This window comes from Parasteatoda tepidariorum, chromosome 5, assembly GCF_982258835.1.
Source record: "Parasteatoda tepidariorum strain Cologne lab strain chromosome 5, Ptep-v5.0, whole genome shotgun sequence".
Lineage (NCBI taxonomy): Eukaryota > Metazoa > Arthropoda > Arachnida > Araneae > Theridiidae > Parasteatoda > Parasteatoda tepidariorum.
This window is the reverse complement of record NC_141759.1, coordinates 97,994,853-98,019,257: the sequence shown is the minus strand read 5'-3', so window position 1 is coordinate 98,019,257 and position 24,405 is coordinate 97,994,853. Positions and strand designations below refer to the sequence as shown.

The 24,405-nt window shown below is 26.7% G+C and overlaps 1 protein-coding gene across 1 annotated transcript in view; it reads right to left on the bottom strand.

The window, feature by feature from the left end:
- Positions 1-24,405, bottom strand: part of Rrp4 (exosome complex component Rrp4) — a 28,845-nt gene that overhangs the window by 744 nt on the left and 3,696 nt on the right. Inside the window, exons 3-7 of the mRNA XM_043044183.3 lie at positions 23,616-23,751; positions 7,744-7,809; positions 6,649-6,717; positions 4,463-4,636; positions 2,644-2,772 (exon numbers count right to left, since the gene is read on the bottom strand). Of these exons, the coding sequence (XP_042900117.2) occupies positions 2,644-2,772; positions 4,463-4,636; positions 6,649-6,717; positions 7,744-7,809; positions 23,616-23,751 (574 nt within the window). The remainder of the gene's footprint in view (positions 1-2,643; positions 2,773-4,462; positions 4,637-6,648; positions 6,718-7,743; positions 7,810-23,615; positions 23,752-24,405) is intronic.

Sequence of the window (24,405 nt, the reverse complement as noted above, 5' to 3'; positions counted from 1 at the left end):
TCCGAAAATCAGTCAAAAAATGTTAATCATTCCATTCAGAACACATGCACAAGAAATTTATTTTTCGTACAGGACAAGCATTGTGTATTGCTGCCACTTAAACGGTGGATAATTTTTTTCATCTATTAAAAGATAACATTGGTAATGTTTGCAACTCTATTTAATCAGGGAATTAAATGCATGTTTCGTGATTATTTATCTTCATAGTTACGTACAGGTAAAATCAGTGCAGATTATATTTTAAGGAGAAGTTTTCAAATTAAAAATTTTTAAACTAAAAGAAACCATGTGTTTACTTTATTTATTATGCTTTTGAAACTTGTTTCTATGGAACAAAATAATTTAAAGTTAAAAGTAATTGAAATGGAATAATTTATAAATAGCAAAATTTCATTCTTTGTGTTATTGAGGTTGATTGTGGTTTTAAAATATGCTATGTTTTAATAACTATCAATGGCAACCACAGAGACTCTTTGATACTTTAAAAAAAATGTTCCAACAAAACTTTATGGGACTAGGAATTTTTATCAGCCTGTTAAGATTGACATTTAAGTCAGGTTTTTTGTGAGTTATTTGTTACCTTTATGAGTTATTAATTTTGGTAATAGATGGCATACTGTATATTTTAAATAAACTTTTTCATATTTAGGTTAACACTTTTACATACAATCCCAAGAATCACAATATGTCAGAGGAAAATTTGACTATCATTCAATGACAAATGGACAAAAACATCGCTTTTCAAGCCGAGATAAGCATCTCTTTTGAACATTTGAGTAAACCTTTAAAATTAGATCAAGTATGGGTAGCCTTCCTTTCAATAAGTTGATCTTCTAAAATCATGTTTTGTTTAACCTAATATTATAAAATCAAATTTAAGTGTAAAAATTAATTAAAAAGAGAATAAAAAGAAATTTAAATTTTATTTATTTTTTCACTGTGCTAAGTTTTGAAGTGCATGAGTTTAACTACAAATCTAATAATTCACAATGTGGCAGAAGTAAATATTGATTATTATTCATTGACCTGGATCAATATAATCATTTTTGTCGCCAAATTAATTTGCTACTCAAACAGTTTGAGTTAATCTTTCAAATCTGTTCTAGTATAGTTAATCTTTCTTTTAAAAAATGTAATTTCTGAAAACATGCTTTATGAAATAATGTAAAGTCACTAGGAAGTAAATACAAATTTAATTGGATTAGGCAATACATGCATTTCTTATAAAAATAAACTGTATGCTGCACAACAAAGAAGAACACCTTAATAACTATAGATCAAATGATTGAATTATTGGAACTTAATCTTAAAGTTAAAAAATTAGACACAAAAACATACTTCCTCAGAATTAACATAATGGAGTATTGACCCTTAAAGTAGGAGGCTAGCCACAATCTGGAATCCCAATAATTTAAGCAAGTTGAAAGTTTGAATCCCTTCATATCTCCAGGACTAATAAAGTGAAACAAAAACGTTTTTTCAAAAAATAAGAATTGATTTTTACAGAGATTTGAAAATTGTGAAAATTTAATTCATTAAAATTATTTGTAATTCTGCATTGTTCAATTTAAGAATGGTCAAAATATTTTGATTAGTAAGCTATACAACACCATTTTAATCTACATAATTTTAAGTGAAAATCTAAGTTTTAAAGCAATCTCTAAAGAGTTTTAAAGGAGTAACTTGATTTTGATAAGTAAAAATTTAAAAATAATTTCAATGAAATGAACAAATACATAAAAAGTAAAATAAAACTTAAGGGGTCACAACATTTGACCTAAAGTATTGAGATTATATTTTCCAGACTGATGCCACCTCCTACATTTCTAGGGTCAAGAATAGAAGTCTGTCAACAAATAAATAAATAAAAAATAAACAGATAAAATTAATAAATAAATAATAACTAAATAAAATAAATAAAAAAATTAAAAACATTGATATTTATTTAGAGAAAGTATATTTTTTTAGTCTGATTTTATAAGTTTAAATATCTTGTGGACAATTTAATTATAAAATTTAAGATCAGGATTTCGAACCATTAACGTTGAGTCCTAGTTTGTGAGAATTAGATCATTACAATAAAAATTTTCAACATGCCCTCTTTATTCAGAGCACAAGGCAAGCAAAAGAATGATTTATAAAAGAATTTATAAAATAAAAAACTTTAACTTATATGGTAAACAAATTTTCAAAATAAGTTGTTAAAATAAATGTTTTTTTTTCTAAAAATTAATTTTAGATAACTATGAAATATATTTATAGTTTATTTAAACTATAGTTTGTGGATTGTACAGTTTAAAATGTTCTTTTCAAACTCAAGTGATGTGCAGGAAATTATTCACTCAACCTAATGACAAAAATCTAAAAGTTATGCATTTTTTTACTTCATAAACAAAACAAAGATAGATATCTAAAAGAAATTACTTATGGCACAACCTAAGGATAAGTCTAAAAGTTGAACATTTTCTTACTTTAAAAGTTAAACAAAGATAGAGGTATAAAGGAAATTATTTATTACTCAATCTAATAACGAGTCTAAAAGTTGTAAATTTCCTTACTTTATAAGCTAAATAAAGATAGATATAAAGGAAAATATTTATGACTCAACATATTAATAAGCATAGAAATTGTAAATTTTCTCACTTCATATACTAAAGAGGCATCATAAGCATAGAGTATGATGGTATCAGACAACAGCTTATTATGTTGAGTCAATGCAAGAATACAATTTCTTATTCTAGAAATATTTTCTCTGTCTTCCTTAGAAACACGCTGAAAAAAGAAAACAAAAATAATTACATAATATACCAATATTTTTGCTTTATGACACACATAATTCAATGTTGTATTGTTATTAATAATCTTAACGTCAGTGTTAATTTTCCAAAAACTTAACATTTTTTGATATTTAATAATATTATTGTGAACTTTTTAAATTATTAGACTTTGAACATTTTTTTCAGGTGAATGAAATATGTTATTAGATTGTATATTTGATTTTATGAGAGAAAAGCAAATTATATAACTATAGGGGATGGGGATAATTAATAAACCGCTGTAGGTAGATAATTTCCCCTATAGTTAGATAAAAATAAAAAATTATGCAACAATAAAAACTTAGATGCTTGTAGGACAGAAATAATGAAATAAACTTTTAAACTTATAGACAGATCAAAATAATTAAAAAAAAAAGGAAATGAAGTTTGTTTCATTACATGAAATAAATAATAACATATTTTAATTAAGTTTTCTAATATTTAAAGATAATTTTTCTAGCTTAAATAAAAAAGTTACTTTAAATATACAATTTATTTTACTAGTTAGTATTTATAACTTTGGTGCGTTCAATTACCCTTTTATAGTGAATTTTTGGCACAGTCTGATGCAATGATCAAAACTTTGCTTACAAATTTAATTTTTGAAGATAAATATACTTCTTTACAGTAGCTAATATTTGATAGTCACTAAATTGAAACAGATTTACAAGCAATAGCCCAGAAAATATTATATTGAAATGCTGTATTTTGTATAACTTTGGTGAAAAATTGGAAAAAAAAGGTAGCTGTATTAAAATTAATGTGTATATCATTTTTAAAGGAGACACAGATCTGGAAAGGGTTGTTTTAACATTCAAAATTGATACAAACTATTAAAAATAATGGCATAAACAGAATTTGAGTTGAACAAAATCATAATATGCTAAACACACACAATACAGAATGAAAATAACTAAACAATATATTTCTTAAATTTAATATTATTATAGTAGTTAATAAATTCATAATGGTACTAATATAAGTTAAGCTGGAAAAGTAAGGGATGTACAGACGTATGCAGAAAAGAGCCACAGGAAAGAAAAATTAGTTTTAGGGGATATAATAAATTTAATTTTTATATTAATTAATAATTTTTTTAATTATTCCCAGTGCTTAATACAATAAGAATAATATCAATTTGTCTTAAAAATGAAAGATAAAGTTTTAATATGCATAATATTTTTGAATTTAAAAACATTTTAGGTTTTGCACATTTTGTCTTTCCTAATAAAATTAAATCACAGCAGGTTTTTAACTATGTTTTACTTTATATAAATTACATCATGATTTCAACTTTAAAATAAATACTTAAACAACAATTGTTTGGGCATATTTTCTTTTAAAAGAAAATCCATAAGTCAGAAAACATGGATTTTCAATATTCAGTTTTATAACTCCAGGGTTTAAAAGGTTTATTGAAATTGATGAGAAAACAACTAGTCTATTTCTTATGATAGATAAGCATTGTTTTCAAATACATTTTTTGCTGGAAGACAGTGGACTGCACATTATAATTTTAAGGTCAACATTTTAATCTAAGACAACTGGTTGTGCACCCTTAAATTAGATATTTGCACAATGGCAGCAAGCACAAAAATATAAAATACTTAAAATAAACGTTATACTTAGTATCAATTGTACTTTACTTCCAAATTTTCAGCAAATCCACCAGTTTCAACATCTTCAGCAGATGCAGGGGAAATCCATATGTAACCATTATTACTTAAAATTATTTGTATTCCACTGACAATATTATGAAAATGTGTTTTTTTCCTTTGAATTAATGAAGCGGGAACTTTCACAAGTTGTCCTTGAGATACCTGAAATAAAATTAGATTAGGAAAGAAAACCAAGTATGAAAAAAGCAGAGATAATATTATGAACAGGGTGTTAGACACAATGGCAAAACCCATGAATTTTACTGATCTAAAATTAGTTCCACTTGTTTCCAAATTTTGTTGAAATTTCATTTAAGTAAAACAAAAATATTGTTAAATTAGCAATAAACTATACAAAATTAACAGCTTATTAATTAAACTATTATTAAATGTAGATCCATGTCTTTAAAACATATTACAAAAACCATTGAATTAATTGTTAGTTTTATCTATACAGCCATAAATTATTGCAAACTAGTTATTTTTGTGTAGCTTATATGAATAAATCTAAACAAAGTTCTGGAAAATTTTAAGAACATTTCATATGCTTTTTAAAATAAATTTCAATTTCCACAATTTTTTACCAAAAATAATTAGTATTCCTGATTCTTCTCATTCATAAATTTTCTGTTTATCTTTTCTTTTTTTTTCACCACTATGCCAGTTTCAAATACATCAAGCTCTATATTTTCGGGATTTTTTTTTGCCATCCCTTTAATAGCAAGTTTTGCATGTTCCATAGAAAGACCGAGGCTGGTGTAAAATACCTGCGTGTTATTTGTGATACAGATATCTACCCATATACAGCAGTCCTGGTAACAAAGGCCCTCTAGCATGGTAGTAGGCACTGCGGATTATGAGAAAATATGCAAATTATTTTCCATTTGAGATTTCAGAGTAAAAAAACTGAAACACTGTTTTCAAAAGTATTTAATTTTTAGCAGAGAAATTTTTGAAGGGAAATTTGTCTGCAAAAGAAATCAGCAATGAATATGCAGAAATTTCCCTTCAAAGGAGCTTTTATCAAAATGTTTGCACAAAAATAGAAATATTATAAAATACTTTGCAACATACTTTCATGTAATGATATGCATATTTAAGATGCCATAACCCGTGGATCAAAAGAACTATTCCTGTCCGAGTCTAGAGCTGTTATTGAAACAAGAATGACAATAATAGTTTAAAAATAATGGATCTGGAATGGTGTATTTATACTGATAGTATTTATTGAATAAAAGTTTTTATTCAATTTAACGTGCATATTTTTTTTCTTTCTGCTCAGTTACTTCAATGATAAAGATAAATGGATGTACTAAATTTTACTTTGTTAAGTATAGTTTCAAATTAAAAGGGAACAACATGCATATAATTTTAATCTGATTTAAATTTGAAACTTAAAATTTTCGATGCAAACGTTTGAGTACGCCTTAAATTTATAACAATAGTCTCCGCATCATTGCTTTTGAATTTGTAGACAATATTTTGATTTATGAAGAATATTATGAACTGCAGAGTGTCTCAGTAAATTCTGCTACTGGGCTGCAGCTTTAGGCAGTAATTTCATTCTGATGAATAACAATGTGGGGCCTCAGAGAGCTGAGCTGTTTGATTAGACCTTTAGGCTAATGGTTTAAAGAAAACGAACTGACCAGCTCAATCTGCAGATACCTCAATTCAATCGAAAATATTAGGGACTAACTCAGCAGATGCTTTATGTTCTCTACAATGGTTTTTACATGCAATTGAACAGTGCTTTACTCTTTTTCTGATCTTTGCTCCTGATTTAGCTGTCGGACAACTTAATTGACAGCATAGAAAGTCAGGGCCACCATTGTATTGCAATCTGAAGAAGGCACATTATTAATCAGAACACATTTTTTTAACGTTTCTCCAACAAATTTTCACATAACATACTGATGGAATGTTTCCTCTATAAGACCAGAAAAAATAGTTAGTGCACATATTTTACATTATTTGTAGAATAATCAAAGATTTTTTTAAATAATCAAGGATATCAATTCCAGAAAATAATGAGCAAACTTTAATGTAACACTTTAGAGAAAATATTTATTATTTTGCTTTCTTTGATGCAAATATTAGGAACACACTTTCTTTAAAGATTATTAATTATTTAGTATTTTGTTAAAAACCAATTACATAACTAAAGAAATTACCTTTCCATATTTTAAACTTCTGGTATGGAGTGACAATGATCCATCAGCAAATATGGATTGTACTTCAGCCTAGCAGTCAATCAAGGAAAAACTGTGACTTTTAAAATAAACAAATAAAAAAGAACAAGATCTAGATTTTATAACAATTTAAATTAAAAACAATAATAGTCTCTTCTATGAATGATATCTATACAAATAGGGATTTAATGGAATGAACAGCTTAAAAGAAATTTAGCACATCAGTAATAGTTAAAATATTTTCAAAGCATTTTATTTTTATTGATTTAAACATGTAATACTAAATTTTATTTAGGCATGTGAGTGGGTGAAGAACAAAAAGACAGAAAACATCTATCAATTCAAATCATGAAAAAATAAGTAAAAAAAAAAAATTGTGAAACTATTTGACACTAGCCAAAAACTTCTTTTATATGTGTCTTTTTTCAAAATTGAAGCAATAAAGAAAACAATGGAAATAAAAATATGACCACCGAAGCCGACGTCTTCAAGGGGTACCGGCCTCGGAAGCCATAAAACAAAACCTTTTCTATTGAGAGAGAGGTTAAATTAACTCTCTCAGTACCCCGAAGGCTTTGTAGAAGTCCAAGAAAAAATACATGAAATACATAAAACCAAATCAGAAAAGAAATTTCAACAAAATCTTGAGAAAATAAAAATTCGCATTAAACCGCTCAAACAGCAATTTCACAAACAAACTAAATGCTATGGAAACTCTAAAACAAAATAAAACAACGCTTTCTATTAAAATGCGCAGAATGAAAAAAAGAATAGTAAAAGAAAATATTACATAACAAATTCTTCTTTTAAAGTTCTTTTATATCTGTATATTTACAGTCCAATAAACTGTTCAGCTTTATAAATAAAATATAATTAAAAAAGAACTAAATAACAATAAAGTAAAAAAAAGCAGCATAGTAGTATTAGACATTTAACATAACATTTTCTTCTATTATTTTCCCTTTTTAAAGTCAAGAAAATCAGAAATTTTGCTAAAAATTTGAAAGAATTTAAGTAAAAAAAAAAATTAAGAACATTTAAAGAAATTGTTAATCTTTTACACAGCATAAAGGATACATTAATAAGATCTCCAACTTCCAAATAGTGCCGCATCATCAACTCGTCTTGCTCGGTTTTTCTTCTCTGCAAAAATAATACCATGTCATTGAAAATGTTGCTGCAAGTTTAAACGAAATATGATAAATTTTTTGCTGGAAATTCAATTGACTTTTAATAAGTTATGCTAATTTCATTAAATTTATCATGTTGGCTTTAATAGATTTTTTGAAATACCGATGATATTCAGAACACCCAGTATTTATATTTTCTTTTCACATAAGCACTTTTTGGAAACTTTTGGCACTTTTTTTCTTTTCTAGTCTTTAAATTTCAATCATGCATTTATTTCAAAATGGTTACTAACCATTCAAAGCTAAGTATTATAATGAAAAATTGTTTTAGGTAGTTAGATCTTCTGAAATATTGTTATAATATTGTTTTAATATTAATTTAATTTTGATTAAACATTTATAAAAATTTTTTAATTATAAATCAAAGTTTTTTCAGTGTATTTGAATTAAAAAAAATCTGATTTAAATAAAACTCTGCTATTCATATTACCAATTAATCTAGCAATAAGTACAACAAAAGTGGTTTAAATTTAAACAAATTAAAATTAATATAGTATCCGAAAGGTAAAGATACATTCAAATTATTTAAGTGTTATACAGAATATCAATAAAAAGTACTGCCGCAACAGCTCTACTGTGAGCCAAAAGGAATTTAGTGGTCAAGGCACCCTAATTTTGAGACCAACTGCATGTAATATGGCTAGCATTATGCATAGGCTGCCTTTACTTCAAAGACAAGCTGGTACTTAACAATCAGAAACTGGGTGGTATTCAAGCCATCACAGTATACAAATATTAACTGCTATCTATCTATAATATTATTTATGAATAAGTTTGAGCATTTAAATTTAACAGTATTTAACTGTAAAAACTAGCATGGGATTTGTATTGTGAATTCAATATATAATATATAATTGTGTAAATGTTTTGGTTTGTTAATTAAATGTATTCATAAAATTTGATTATATTTTAGCAGTTGTTTAGATTTAATTATAAAATTAGGCTTTCCCTTGAAACTTTAAATAATATATTGAAGGAAATAAAGTTTTTTTTTAAATTTGAATTGTTGTTTTTTAATTTTCTTTTATTTAAAAATAATGTATTTTAAGTAGCTAAAAAATTCTGATTATAAACTATTTAAATAATTGTTTTAATATTCGATATTTCTTTTCCAGAAAGAATTAGTTCAACTTAGACTGAAAGAAACACTTTTTCTTGATGAATTTTTTTTACATGGTTCCCACTGTGGAAGAACCCCCCCCCCCTGTTTTAAATATAATTTATTTTTTAAATCACAACAATGAGAGAAAGATGTAAAGAAATGTAAATATTTATATATTTAATAAATCTAAAATATTGCAGACTTATTGTTGAGGACTATTGTTTAAATAAAAGGGATTCATTTTTCAACAATGCACAATATTTTAAAGCATTGTTGGTAAAACGTTACACCGTCTATCTATGCAACAAATGGATTGGAAAAAATAAAAAATTACTCATTCTATTTTTGATGCTTGCTTGTGTAACATTGAAAACATGAATAGCTTTTTAAAACTGTTTAAAAAGGGAAAATCGAAAGATAAAGGTAAATTTAAATCACAAATTTTATTTAGTAAATTATTTTATAATTGTACTGCCTATTTTTTTAATAAAAATGATTTATTTCCCTATTAAAAATATGGATCATCCACACTGAAAATATTAGATAGAAAACATTATTATTCTTATTATTTTTAAACTCAAAAAGTATAGGAATAATTTATAGTTTTTTTTCTTTTTGAAAAACTCAGTTTAAAATTTGAACAAAAATTATTATAATTATTTTTTATTTTCATAATGAAAAAAATCTTACTTGAAGTAAAAAAATTCAAATTGAAAATATGAAATCATCACTTTGTATACAAAAAGTAAATGAATAGTATATAGAAATTTTACTTCTGAAAACGAAAAATAAATAAAGTTTAAAATAATATTTACAGAATCAAAAATAAATTAATATTCATAAAATATTCTTTAATTCAGAGTATATGTATCCCTGGGGTTCCGGGCAAATTCCTTCAGACCTGTTTCTTATTTCCTTCCTTTTTTAACATCTTGTTCAAACTTGTTTCCTTTTCCCCATATTGTCAAACCACTTTGCAAGTGGTTGTCGTGTTATATAGTTGTTTGGTGTATAGTCATTGAGGAAGGTTTTTGTTAATAGATGAGAAATTATAGTTTTTAAATTTTTGTACCTTTTGTGCTTTATTAACATTGTTTTTACTTATTTATTCTATATTATAGGTGTTTTAAAAATAGCATTTTATTTTATGATTAACATTTTCTTTAATTTAGATTTATTTTAGTTATTTAATTAAAGATTTATATACAATTTGTGATTGTGTGGTTTGCATGCTCCTATAGAACAGGCCGAAATTTATCACGGTTTTCAAATATCAAAGTTTTGGTAGAGAGGTGATGTAGATCCATGGGATGTCAAAAGTTCAGCAAAATTAAAGACAGGTTTTTACATAGGTGGTCTAAACTGTTTATTTGACATAGATGACTGGGCTAGAGAATCAGATCTGACAGAACAACGGGAAGTCTTAGCAGCCTTGGAACACTACACGCCAGGATGATGTGTACCAGCGATGAGGATTAGGCGGGCTTCAATAAGTGTCAGATTTTGAAAAACTTTTATAGACTGGATTTCGCTTTCCTGGGTCTCATACAACAGGGTGGTGATTAGACACAGGCAAAATATTAGACATTAGAACAGTTTGCGTATTGACAGAACAAGGAGAGGTCTTAGCAGCCTTGTAATACTACATGCCAGAATGAGGTATACAAGCGAAGAGGATTAGGCGTGCTTCATTAAGTGCCAGGTTTTGCAAAATTTTACAGACTGGATTTCCTTCTCCTTGGTCTAATACAACAGGGTGGTGATTAGACACAGGTAAAACCTTCACCAGTAAATAGGGCAATTACAACAAGAGAGAAGAAAAAACAAAGGGAGGAAAGACAACTAAGTCAATGGGGGAATGGGACCCCCAGTGTTTGATCTAAAGAAGATAAAACCCCTGAAAAAGCTTAAATATTCAAAAAATCACTACTTTATAAAAAAAAAGTAGTAGCTCTTAGTTCCTTTTATGCTTAAAAAGTAGTCTTGATCACCCATGGTTAAAAAAAGACATTTTTTAGTATTTACAGGAGGGTTGTCTAATAAGTCCTTTAGAGAATTCGAGACGTGAGCTTTGCAGCATCGAAAAAGGTTTGTTTTCCGTAAGTCATTCTGTTTCAGACTGCTGTTAAAATTCCAGCCAAATCCATCAGGCTCTTTCATAATTATTTTGAAGAAAAAAATTTTGAAAGGATTAAGAAAGTCGCTTTATTGCTCTAAGAGGTGACTGAATGCAATTATTTGATTTGGAACCTATTTTGGCGAAATTTTGACGAGTTTCTGCATTAATATATGACAGATGAAACGTATGATTATGTACATGGCCTAGGGCCTAATTTACAGATGTTAGGATCCTGGTCACAAAACCACTTGGAGGTCTTCTATGAGAGTCGACAAGTTTCAGTTAACATGTATAGTTTTTAATCATAATATCAAAATATAACCTTTTAGACAGCAGCAAATTCTAACCTAACTGCAGCTTTATTTTTTTACATAAATTCATTATTTAATTTAGCTAAACTATCAACCTTGGATGGGGGCACCTCACAAGATGGGGACCATGAAAACTTGCCCCAAATGTGCTGTCATGAATCAGTCCTTGGGATGGCCGAATTGTTAGGGGTTGCATGCAAAATCATCTACATTAATTAGTTGCAAAAAGGTCAAACCATAAATGAAGAATATTATAGACCTTTTTTGTACTGGTTAAGAGAAGAAAGCAACATAAAATATCTTCACTTGGAGCAAAAAATCCTTTTCCATTAAGACAACAATAAAGAAACGTAACAGCGGTTTAAAAAGTGAAAACTATGGAATTATAGTTTAAATCATAATAAGTAGATTTAGCCCACATTTATTTCCAAACTTGAATCAAATGGATCAACAGATAAAGATTCACATCGAAAAAGAAGTTCATCGACCAAATTTATGCCTATTTTGAAATAATATTTATTGAAAAAGTTGAAGAAACTAGAAAAATTTTTCATGACAAAAGGATATATTGGGAAAAAAATCTATCTTCGGCTTAATATAAGGATTCATTAAAAACATTTTTTTTTTTAGTTTATACTAAAACTTCATTTAATAACCAATGTACAGTGCATAAAAAAAGGACCATCCTGAATAACGTTTAACGTAATTATCAGATTTTTCCGTTCTAGGACTCAATCTAAATAACTGAAGAGCTTTTTCAGTGAATTGTAAAATTTCTACCCACAATTATAAAATTCATTTATCCACAGAAAATTCTATGCAAAAATAACTTTTGGCAAATATTTATTATTTTTCATTATTTTATTTAAGAATGATCGAAAAAATTTTGAATTATAAGGTATACAATTTTTGGATACCATTAAAAAAATGTAATTTATATAGAAAAATACAAAATTTGAGTGAAATTGGCTGATAGTTCCTAAAAAAAAATTTTTTTTTTAAGTACACTTTTTTAAAATTCAATTTCTCAGGAACTATTCAACCAATTTTGCTGAAATTTTGTATTTTGCCACGTAAAATTTCTTTTTTTAAAATGATGTAAAAAATTATATATCTTAAAATTCAAAATTTTTTGGACTGTCATTAAATAAAATTAATTAAATATAATAAATACTTACAAAAAGTTATTTTTTTCATAGAATTATCTTTGAATAAACAATCTTATAATTGCAGGCAAAATATATTTCAATTAGCTTAAAAAGTGATCAAGATACGGTGAAATAAGCAAAAAGTAAAATTAAGATTAAGGAATCCAAACTTTGAAGAGCTCTTCTGACCAAACTATTGGGACCAATTTCCCAGATTGCGGCTACAGCCTATATTTTAGGCTTCAGAAATCCGAACGCATTAAAAATTAGGTTTATTCAGTGAAAGTACGTTTCGATGTCTGATTTCATAACTTAAAACATTATCTGCATTTATTAATTAGCATATTTGAGATCACCCCTAGGAGCCATTAAGATTAAGTCCTAGAACATGAAAATCTTATCATTAGATCAAAAGTTATTCTGGGTGGTGTTTTGTGTTGGCGTACTGTACATGCATATTTTTCAACAAGACAAACCAGATTTTGTCTGTTTCAAGATCTTGTAAATTTAAGATTTAAAATTTTGAGATAAGTATGCATGATTTTCATTATTTGACATCTCCACAGTACTGAGTGACATAATTTCTATTAAGAATGTCTTTTATTATTATACCTCGCCAAATACATAATCTTCTAATTTTATTTCTGAAAATGCAACAATGTCTATTTACTCTTAACAATGTTAAATTTTAATATTTTCAATAACTCTAAGGCTCATTTTTAATAACTCTAACTGATTGTTGAAAGCTATTATTTAAGAAATGTTTCTACAATGTTCAATATTTTTATGTATTGTTGGAAGATTAAAACAAAGGAAGAGCATAAAAAAATGCTCATTCTATTTTTGATGCTTGCCTGTGTAACATTGAAAACATGAATAGCTTTAAGAAACTGTTTAAAAAAGAAAAATCAAAAGATGATTTAAAAGGTAAAATTTTACCATTTTTATAATTGAGGTTTATATTTTCCAAATAACACTATTTTATTTAGCATTGGAAATGTCTGAACATTCAAGTTGAAAAAATTAAACAGCAAAATTATTTATAATATTAATGTAAAAAGTACATTAGTATTGTTTTTTTTTTTTTTTTTTTTTTTTGTAGTTTATAAAATATAGAAAATGTTCACTCATTTGATTTTATAATTTTTTGATCATCTTATGGCCATGGATTTGATTTTGAGGAAAGGAATAGGTTTTTTATTTTTATTAACTAAAGAGGTGAAAAGTTTTAAAACATGAACAGTTGTAGAAAGGAGGAGTTCCCCCTAAAATGGTTTAAAAAATCATAAAAATTTATAATTTTTGTGTTTCTTTTTCAATTAATTTTCGACATGAACTAAATGCCAGTCTTTCCTTTCTCAATGCTACTCTCCATAATGGGAAAGAAAAAAAACGAATGCTGGAAATGTGATTTTTGTGAATGAAGAACTTATGGCTTTATATCTCGATTTATATTGTTATCTATTTGTAATCTCATGCTATCTATGGGTAAGAAGAAATATACTATTTTTGGTGAGAAGAAATATTTTTTAACCTACCAAATTAATTATTATTACTTTATTTTTTATATAAAACATTAAAGTGGCAGCAAACCTTTCTGTAAATAACAAGTCACTTATTACATCATTGAAAAGAATATTTGTAGTTTCAGTTCATTTCCTACAACTTTTAAATACTTATCGTTTAGGTATAATTTTGAACAGAGATGCCAACTGCTCTTCATTCTACAAAAGTTTTAATAAATTTAAAGTGAATTAAATAGTAAAACATAATAAGAATAATTATGCCTACTCTTTCAAAGTGATACCACAAGATAACTGCAATAAAGTTTTATGTCATTTTTTTAAAATTTTCAATATGTAGTGGTAGAAAAATTACTTCAGATGAAAAGAACTAAACTAAAAATAACTTAAATTTCGTTACCAGTAGAAATTTTTTTTTACAAAACAGACCAAGTTGACATTTCTGTTACCGTCACAATCATTTTAAAAACTAACACACTGGCATTTGAATTTTAAAGTAATATCAATATTCCTTAAGTAAGATTTCTGTGAGTATAAGTATTTACATTTTCTGGCAAAACTCATGGCTCAAAAATATGTATTTGCTACATTTTAAGTGAGTATTAAAAATTAGTTGTGTTATTTTAAATTATAAACAGATCAATTGAAACTTGTAAATATATTTTCAGAGACTAGTGTTGTCCGTACAACCTGGTTTGGTATCTTTAAGAAGAAGAAGAAGAAAAAGAACCAAATTGTGGATGTTTCAACTTTGGATAACACTGATCAGAATGGCTTTAATGAAAAGCCTGATGGAGAATTTGCTCAAATGTGTACCAACAAAATTGAGCGAAAAGAGTTTGTTGAAGTCGAGATAATTGAAGAGCCCTCTTGTCTTCCTGTTAATGAAGGATTGATTTTTGAAGAGGAGTTTGTCCGATTTCCGGACATAGAAAATCAATCTTGTGATAAGGCTGAGATGCCATGTACTAAAACCTGCGCTTCTGGTGGTGCTGGAGAGAAAAATTATAAGAACGATTTGAAAAAAAGTAAACCAGGTAAATTATTAACCTATTGGGGTTAAACTGTTTAATAGTTGCAGTTTTTGAAATTTAAAACTGTACTTAATAATAAGTTCTTGTTAATTTTTTTTTACGTAATATGTTATTTAAAATTAATAGAATGCTCAAAATGAGAACAAAATGTATTCTGTTTTTACATTTAAAAAATATCCTACCAGACAAAAATTCAGACTATTAATTTACCAAATTTATCTGTTATTTATTTCCCCCCTCTAGATTGTCTAAGGATTTTTATTTTTTATTCCCATGAATCTTCTTCCCCTTTAAAACTTGCATTCCTTTTTATTCACTTTTCTTTTTGAGAATTGAGGGTTTTCATTACGTATTCTTACAATTTGATTTCATTCATCGGATGGAAAGTAAGTGATATGGAATTAAAATTGTGAATTTTTAATTTAACAACCACAGGCACCATACTGAGGTCTTTAAAACAGAGTTTTATTCAGAAAAAGTAGATAAGACAAAAGTTCTAAGAATTAAAATAATTTAAAAACATTTTGCTTCATTAAGAAGAACATCTAGTAAAATCTTCCTAATTAGTAAATAATAAATTAAAACTTGTAGCAAGGTTCATTTTTTTTCAAAAAATAAAAATTTAAATATGTTCAGTACTCATTTGATATATTTTATTCATTTTATATCTTTGAATATTTATTTTGTTATTCATCCGAGAAACTTATACTTGAAAACTTGACCAAGCAACTAATATGTAGAAGAAATAAAAAGAAAGGAAAAAAAAACTAGATTCCAGAAAAAGAACTGAAAGAAATGAAATAAACTAATAGGATTGTTCAGCGTAATATAAAAATGTCATATATTTAAACAAATAAAATTTAATATAACACAAGAAAGTAAAAAGTTTTTTATGTTTACATAAAAAAATATATTTTCATTTATTGAAATTGTAAATAAAATATCTGATTTCTTGCAGAAATTATGAGCAGAAAGAGATTTTAATAGTTCTTTTATAAAACTAGGATTTACTACATTTCATTACATAAACTTGTAGGAAAACAACAATTGTTTTAGTTTCTGAAGAAATCCATCAAACACAATTTTCTTTCTAAAGTAACTATCAGTTCAAGATCGTTGAAAGTATAGTTTTAGATTATTTTAACGTTCAAACTTATTTTTCAGCGCATCCAAAGCCAGGTAGAGCCTTGTTTGGAAAGGCAAAGAAAAAAAACAAGATTGAGCAGAGTGAATTGAGGGAGGCATTTTGCCACCATGTGGATGTATTGTTGGGCATGAAACATCACTTAAAGAGGAAGACCACTAATCCTCGAAGTTTATATGACATGCTCAATTCTGAGGAAATCATTTTATCAAGCCGCAAATTGCTAAATGAATTGCGGAAAATTGATGAACTTCAGAAAAATGGGCAGTTTTTCTTTAATTAAAAGGTGAGATAAAAAATTATTTCTATACTTCGTAATTAAGATAAATAGACCCCTGCTAATCTACCATTTTCTTATTTAATAAAAATGAACTCTTCAAAATAATTATTATTTTTAAAATGGACAATCACAAAATTCTTTCCTTGAAAAATAGAGTCAATACGGTAACTCATTCATAATTTTAAAACTTTGTCTCCTTGAAAAACATGATTTTGTGTTTAACCGCCTGTACCCAATTTGAGTAGTTTTAGATTAAATGAATTAGGAATAGGATTTTTAAAAATTGGAATAAAACAGGAACTGTCACAAAGATGAGACAGGTAACTAGTTTATAGAGATTTTCATATAAACACAAAAATTGGGCCCTATTTTCTCAAACTTACAAAATTATAGGTAGATTTACCACAATTTTATTCAAAAAAAGTCTTAGTTGATCTCCAGACTACTGACCTAAACTTTGACAATTCTGATAAGCAACCCTTAGATAAAGAGGCATTTGATTTGAGTAGGGTGACCTGGGGTAATTCCTGATCAAAAAATGCAAACATCGATTTTGTGAAAAAACTATTCAAGATAGAATTTTAATATTTTATGGAAGTTTGAGGCTATATGAGATGAGTCTTATGCTACCTTCTTTTGTTTGAAAATATAATTAGAATGTAAAAAATTTTAAATTTTTAGTGATCAGCAATTACCCCTTCTCTTGATCAATTCTGGGGTAAATCCTGATCATTTCTGGGGTAATTACTGATCACCAGTTTTTATAGTAAATGGGCTGTTTAAAAATAATTATACAATGGTAATTAACAAATAAGACATTAAGATCAACCAAATAAACCAAAAAGATATGTTTAAGCAGCTAATAAAACTGTTTATTTAAAATCAGGAATAAAGAATAACACTTCAGCTCTGGCAGTAGCTCTCACACTGAAATTTTCATTTTCAATCAGTAAAAGAAACTCACTATTTTTGCTTTCTAGAAGCTTAGTATCCTTTTTAAGCTTATAATTTCTCACCATATTTATATTAGGTTAATTTATCAACTTAAAAATTATTCTAACAATTTACACACATAAATTTAAGATAGAAGCAAGGTAAGACAAGCTAGAAATGGTGCATATCAGAACACATTTTTCTTGTATACAGTTAAAAAAAAAATTTGTGATTATAGTTAAAATATATTTTATAGTTGTTCCACTCAATAAATATGAACTGTAATATTTAAGAAAAGACAATTGACTATTTATTAGCTATTTTTTATACTATTTATAAGAAGAAATAACAATGATCAGGAATTACCCCAGTAATTAATAATTACCCAATCTGTAGGGGGCAACATTTGATATAGTTTCCTATAATCAATTATAATGTTTACAGTAGATGTGAAATAATTAAGCAAAAGCCTACACTATTTTTATATCAAAGAAAAAGAAAGTAACTCAAAATATTTATTATTGAGAGAAGGAGGGGGATCTTTGCAGAAATGAGCACATTTTGAAACCCATCTTTGAAATGGAAATTACAGAAAGCAATTTAAAAGATACTTATTTTGTTAGATTAAATAAAAAACTATTTTTAAGTAAATGTAGTTATACTTTAGTAAAGTGAACAAGCATTCTTGTCCATGTCTCAAATTTAAAAAAAAAAAAAATTTTAAATAAAACTTAGGTGATCATTATTTACCCCAGAAACAGAGTGATCGTGAATTACCCAGTCTTAAAGTTTAATAATTTATATAAGTTAGTTAAAGTCATAAAGGAATTAAAAACTGAAAATAATCAAGATATGACATTAAAATAATTAATCAAAGTTAAGATTAAAAGATAAGGTTAATCTTAAATGACTAATAAAAGTTTAATGCTAAAACAATAACTAGAGACAATTGATTCACAACTTAAGTACATGATCTAATAAATACAATAAAAATTGCGTATGTGGCAAGGCAAACCCACAAGAATGCATAACAAAATAAAATAAAATAATACTTAAATGAAAATGGTAAGGTTAAAAATTATACATTAAATTGCGTTAAATGAAAGGCCGAATATTGGTAGTTCAGCATTGTTGAACTCCGAAATAACCCATTAGGTCCATTGGGTCAAAAATTTAGAAAAATAAGTAGATAAACAAAAACCATTAATATAATAAATCTGTTTATTTTATTTGAATCGTTGTTATACATCGACAACACACTATAACATAGCCTTCGTAAACTCACAATAATAAAAAACACATTTTCCGCAAAGTATTTCCAACATTTTTTACATCACCAGATCAAAATCTTGTCATAAAAAAAATTCAATCACATATTGAGATAAGAGCGAGAATTTAAAATTTAAAGGAAAGAGATTGGTTAGTTAGCCCCCCTAAAATTAAAAGAAGAAAAAGAAAGGCGTGAATAGAGGGGTTGGTTGACTTTCCCCACAGGAAGTGCGATGACCGCGCTGACCATGAGAAAGGTCACCAAGAAAGTTAAAAAGATTGCTGAAATAAAAAAAAGAGGAATAACGTTTAAAGAAAAATTAAAGGCTTAGGTAAAATTAGAAATTAAAATTGTCACATTACAGTAAGTGTAAATGTGACACCCCGGGTCACCCTAATATTTCTCCAAAAAGTTTTTGAAATTTAAACCAAATTTGAAGTTATATTTGGAGTTGGAAAACCAACAACATTTAAAAGTAAATTTCCTAACAAGTAAAAACTCAATTCATTATGAATATTACATTAAATTTCTCCAAAATGTTAATATATATATATATATATAAAAGTAAAGAAAGATTAAAATTAATGATTGCTGCCTTGTCTTCCTGGAGAATAAATAAGACTAAAGTAAATAAGGCCAAACTAATTTGACATTTTACTGGTATTAAATTTAGGCAATATATTTCGAATAAACAACTATTCTTCAAATACATAGGATTGGTAGGAATACATAGGCTTTTACATAGGATTGGTCATGCCATGTCACAATACAAATGCTATGAATATAACAATATTTTTTCTTTGAACAGTTCAAGTTATGTTTCTAAGCATTAAATTTTTTTCAGCTAAAATAATTCAAAAGCATTTTAGTTCATTAAATAACCACACAATATAAATAAGCATAGAAATGTTTTTCGTTTTTTTCTTCTTTTTTTTGAAAAATAGGAAATATGTAAAATAAAAAGCAATATCGTTTCAAAAATACCTGATTAACATTTTTACTTACTACCTAAAACTTAGGATTGTTAAAAGTAAAAATTACTTGAATTCGTTTGACAAGTTCTATTTGTTCTATTTCTAGCAAATTACAACATAAATTACCTTTCATTTGCATCATAATTTCCTGTCAAATTTCAAAATGTGATAAAAAGAGTTATGTTTTCTATTACTATGTTCCGCCACAACTAAGTACAAAGTTTCCCAAATACAATTTTTTTTTTTTAAAAAATTAGATTTTTGAGTCATGTGTAGGCTCTTCACAAAATGTACGTTTCTTAACCATATATTTTGTCATTCTTCTTTCAATACCTTTTCCAAAAAATGCGACTGAATTTTTATCACTTTAAAAGAAGGAAGACTTCAGACTTCCTCAAAAGGGCAGCAATGATTTTTTTAAAAGAAAATAAGTCAAAATATTTAGTTTTTTTATGAATTGCATTTGCACTTAATATCATTAATAAAATTATTTTGAAATTTTATTGCATTACTTTTCCCCCACACCAAAGATAGAAAGAAGAACAAATACAGTACAGAACCCGTTATCCGGAAAACAGAAAACCGGAAAACCAAAAAACCGGAACGAAATTCGATAAATTTTCCCGCCATTTAAAAAAATTTTTTTTTTTTTCCTCTTAAGATTTCAGGATTTTTCTTTCTTTTTTGAAAAATGTTTACCTTACCATCATTTTGGAAATAATTATTAGTGTATTACTTCATCATTTTTCTTCTTTTTAAGATTATTTCCAAATATTTTTTCTTTAGTTGGGTTTAACAATAAAAAAACGGCTTTTTGTAGCGATTCAGAAAACCGGAAAAATCAGTTATCCGGAATAGCGATGGTCCCGATCGTTCCGGATAATCGGTTCCCTACTGTACCATATTCTTATTTTATTCTAAAAATTATTGCACACATAAAAATAGAGTATAACAAAACTTTGTGATGCAGCTTCAATGTATCCAAATAGAAGTTAACATTACAGTAACACAATTTTGGGGAAACATTGTTTATTAAATGCACATTATGTATGCAACATCTATTTATTTTTAAATTCCTTTATGTGTTCTTTTGAAATTCCTTTTAAAAAAAATATTTAAAAAGCAATATACACAAATATGAAATATATTTAAAAATAAACTTTAGAAAAATGCAAGCATTATTTCGAATTAAAAAAAAATTATACCTTTTTTAATTTACTGATTTACGCAAACATTTAAAAGAAGAAAATTTTGTAAAAGAATAGTTAATATTATAAGTTATTGTTATAATTGTTACTTAAGTTTCAGTGTCATATTTTAAAGTTAATTATTAATTTGAATTTTTTTTTTCTTTTCAGTTTAAGGAGACATGCCTATGTGAATAGATGTTGTTTGGATGATTTAATCATTATTTATTATTATATATTATGAATTGCACTGTGCGCCCCTAAATTTCTTGTACATAATAAAACCCTTTCGGCCAATTGATTTTGTCATTGGAGAGATTTTTCTTTTTTCTACATTTTAAATAGTTTAACAATATGAAAGAAATAATATATATTTCATTACTTTCACTGCCCTTAATACATATTTTTTGAATCCTTGTCAAAAATGAACACATTTATTTTGATAGGGATCTTCAAATAACATTTAAGTGAGAGAGAAATAAAAGCACAATCAAATTCGTAAAATCTGTAGTAAGTAATTAAAAAAAAGAAAAAAAAGATAAAAAACTTTAAAACCTGTTTTATTGCTTGATAATTCTTGCTGGAGTATTGCTTGATAATTCAGGCAATTCTAATAATGTTATTTTCTGTTTCTTCCAGCATTTAAATAGGTTTTTATGTTTTCAGTCTAGTTTTCTGCAGTAATAATCTAACAGGTTTTAACAACATGCTTTTTTCCTCTCTAAAATATTAATTCGTGATCCTTAACGGATGTTTAATTCTTACTTCATTTTTGACAAAGGTTAAAAAAAATTTATATTAAGGACAGCGATACTAAATATCTATTTTTTGGACTCTCTGCAAACAGAAGAAGTTGAAAATAATGATCAAAATATTTAGTATTTTTTATCAATGGCATTTAAACTCAGTATCATTAATAAAATTATTTTGAAATGTTATTGTATTATTTTTCCCCAGATCAAAACTAGAAAGAAGAACAAATAACGTAGCTTTATTTTTTCCTAATAATTATGAACTTAAAAAATAGAGTGTAACAAAACTTTGTGATGCAGCTTCCTATTCTACATACACTAAATGCGATCTACCAAATAAAATTAAACATTACAGTAACACCATGTTTGGTTAACATTGTCTATTAAATGCACCTTACGTACGTTACATCTAGTTATCTTTAAATTATTATACATGTTCTTTTGAGATTCCATAAAAAAAATATATTTAAAAAGCAATACACACAAATATAAATCTCTATATAAACACATTTATTTATATAGGGATCTGCAAATAAAATTTAAGTGGGGGGGGAAGGGAATTGAAGCACAATCAAATTTGTAAAAGCTGCCCTAAGTAAAAAAAAAAATTATGCAAAACTTTAAAACCTGCTCTATTGCTTGATAAAACTTGAGGTATTTCTAATAACATTATCTTCTGTTCCTTCCAGTATTTAAATAGGTTTTGATGTTTTAATCACTAATAATTTGTCATGTTTTAACGACATGTTTTTTTCCTCTCTAAAATATTAATTGCGATCCTTAATGAATCTTTAATTTTTACTTCATTTTTTGACAAAGGTTTAAAAAAAATTATATTAGGGACAGCTATACTGAATATCTATTTTCGGACTCAGCGTAAACAGAACAAGAAGCTGGAAACTGATATGAAAAAAAGAAACTTAAATAATAAAAGAACTAAAAAAGTTAAAAGAATTTTATGATGGAAGAAAAAAAACATAAATCTATCTAAAAATTCAAGAACATTTTAGACAAAATTTTCATTTTTTTAATGACTTATTTTTTGGATTTACATTTTCAAAAAATACATAATATTTACTTTTAAACTTAGACGATGTGAAATTTTTGTACACAATCCTTTGACCATTGTATGAAATACAGTGAAACCTGCCAAGTTGACCTCAGTTATGAAGAACGGAATTTTTCCTATATAATATAAAAAAGCAAAACCTTTGTAATTTGACCACCTGTCTATCCCGTATGTTGACCACTGAAATCAGTCAATTTAGCCTAGGAGTATTATGAAATTCTATTCTAAAATCCTCATAAGTTGACCAGAAAGAAATTCTGAAAATTTCTGTCATTTTGCAATATATGTTAAAATTTCACTTGTTTGGGGTGAAATAGTGTAAAAAGCTAATCTAAACCCTTTTGTGAGTTGACCATCTTGGGAAACTGTAGGGGGTCAGCTTTTGACCATTTCTTTCATTCAAAACATTGGGGTGATGTAAAGTCTAAACAGCAGCGCCAAGCAACAATGAGGGAATGTTTTGGTAACAGATAGGTTTGTAAATGTAGCAATAACAATAAATTTTGAAGTGTTAAAATATTTTTGTTTTGTTAAAGTTTTCAAATTACATGTTTTCGTGTTCTGATATTATAAGAAATTATTTTTATTAAACACTTCACATGCATAACTAAATAAATAATTTTTTTTTTTAAAAAGTTAGTTAAGTATTAGAATTATATGTAACAAATTATAGTTCATTCAGGCTTAAGCACATTTCTTAAGATATTCATTTAGCTATTTGCTAAATAAAATTTTCAAGTCAAGTAAAAATTTTTTTTAAATATATAGCAACATGATATAGGAAGCGAAAAAGTAAATAATGACCCACCCCCTCTATAAGTTGACCACTTGTCTAAGTTGACCACCAAATCAATGCACCACAAGTGGTCAACTTACACAAGTTTTAATGTATATTAATTGAAAAATGACTTACCAGTTCTCCTCCAGGAAGATTAACCGATGACAGCAACAGTATTGCATTCAAACGGGCATTGATATCAACAGCCCATCTCTTATGCTGCACTTCTACAATCCTGCCCACAACAACATCACCAACTTCACCTATATACCTAAAAAATTATAAATATTTCAGATTAAAATATTTTATTAGTTTCATCCATTCACAAGACATCATAACATCACTGTCAGATAAAAAAATAATTAATGCTTAGCTGCCAACACGGATAGGAAAAAATCCAGTACATTTTATGAAATAATATAAATTTTATGATAGTTGTAGCAAAATATACAAAATATTTAGCACATAGGATTTTTATAGTTATCAAACTAAAAAAAACTGCACTATTTTCCAGTTATGATTTCACATTGAATTATCTTGAAATGTTATACATTATGTTTATTCATAATTTTGAATAGTAATAGGCATTAAATTCATCAAAGATAGTTAACTGAATTTTATAAATGAGGCTCACTTTATTATGTATTAGCAAGACTTATTTAAATATTCAAGACAACAATAATCTGCACAAAAATTCTATTTCAATAGAGATTTTTTAAGGAAACTTATACTACAATTTTAGGGAATTTACTAAAATGTACAAAAAGTGGGAGAATTTTTATTAAACCAGTAGTTTACAGGAAAATCCAGTAGAGTTGGCAGCTATGTTAATGGTTGAACCTTGATCCATCATTCTTGCAACTTTCCTTATCCTGTATGTATTACCTTGTTTTAATGGTCCAGTCACAAGTTCTGTTATTATAAT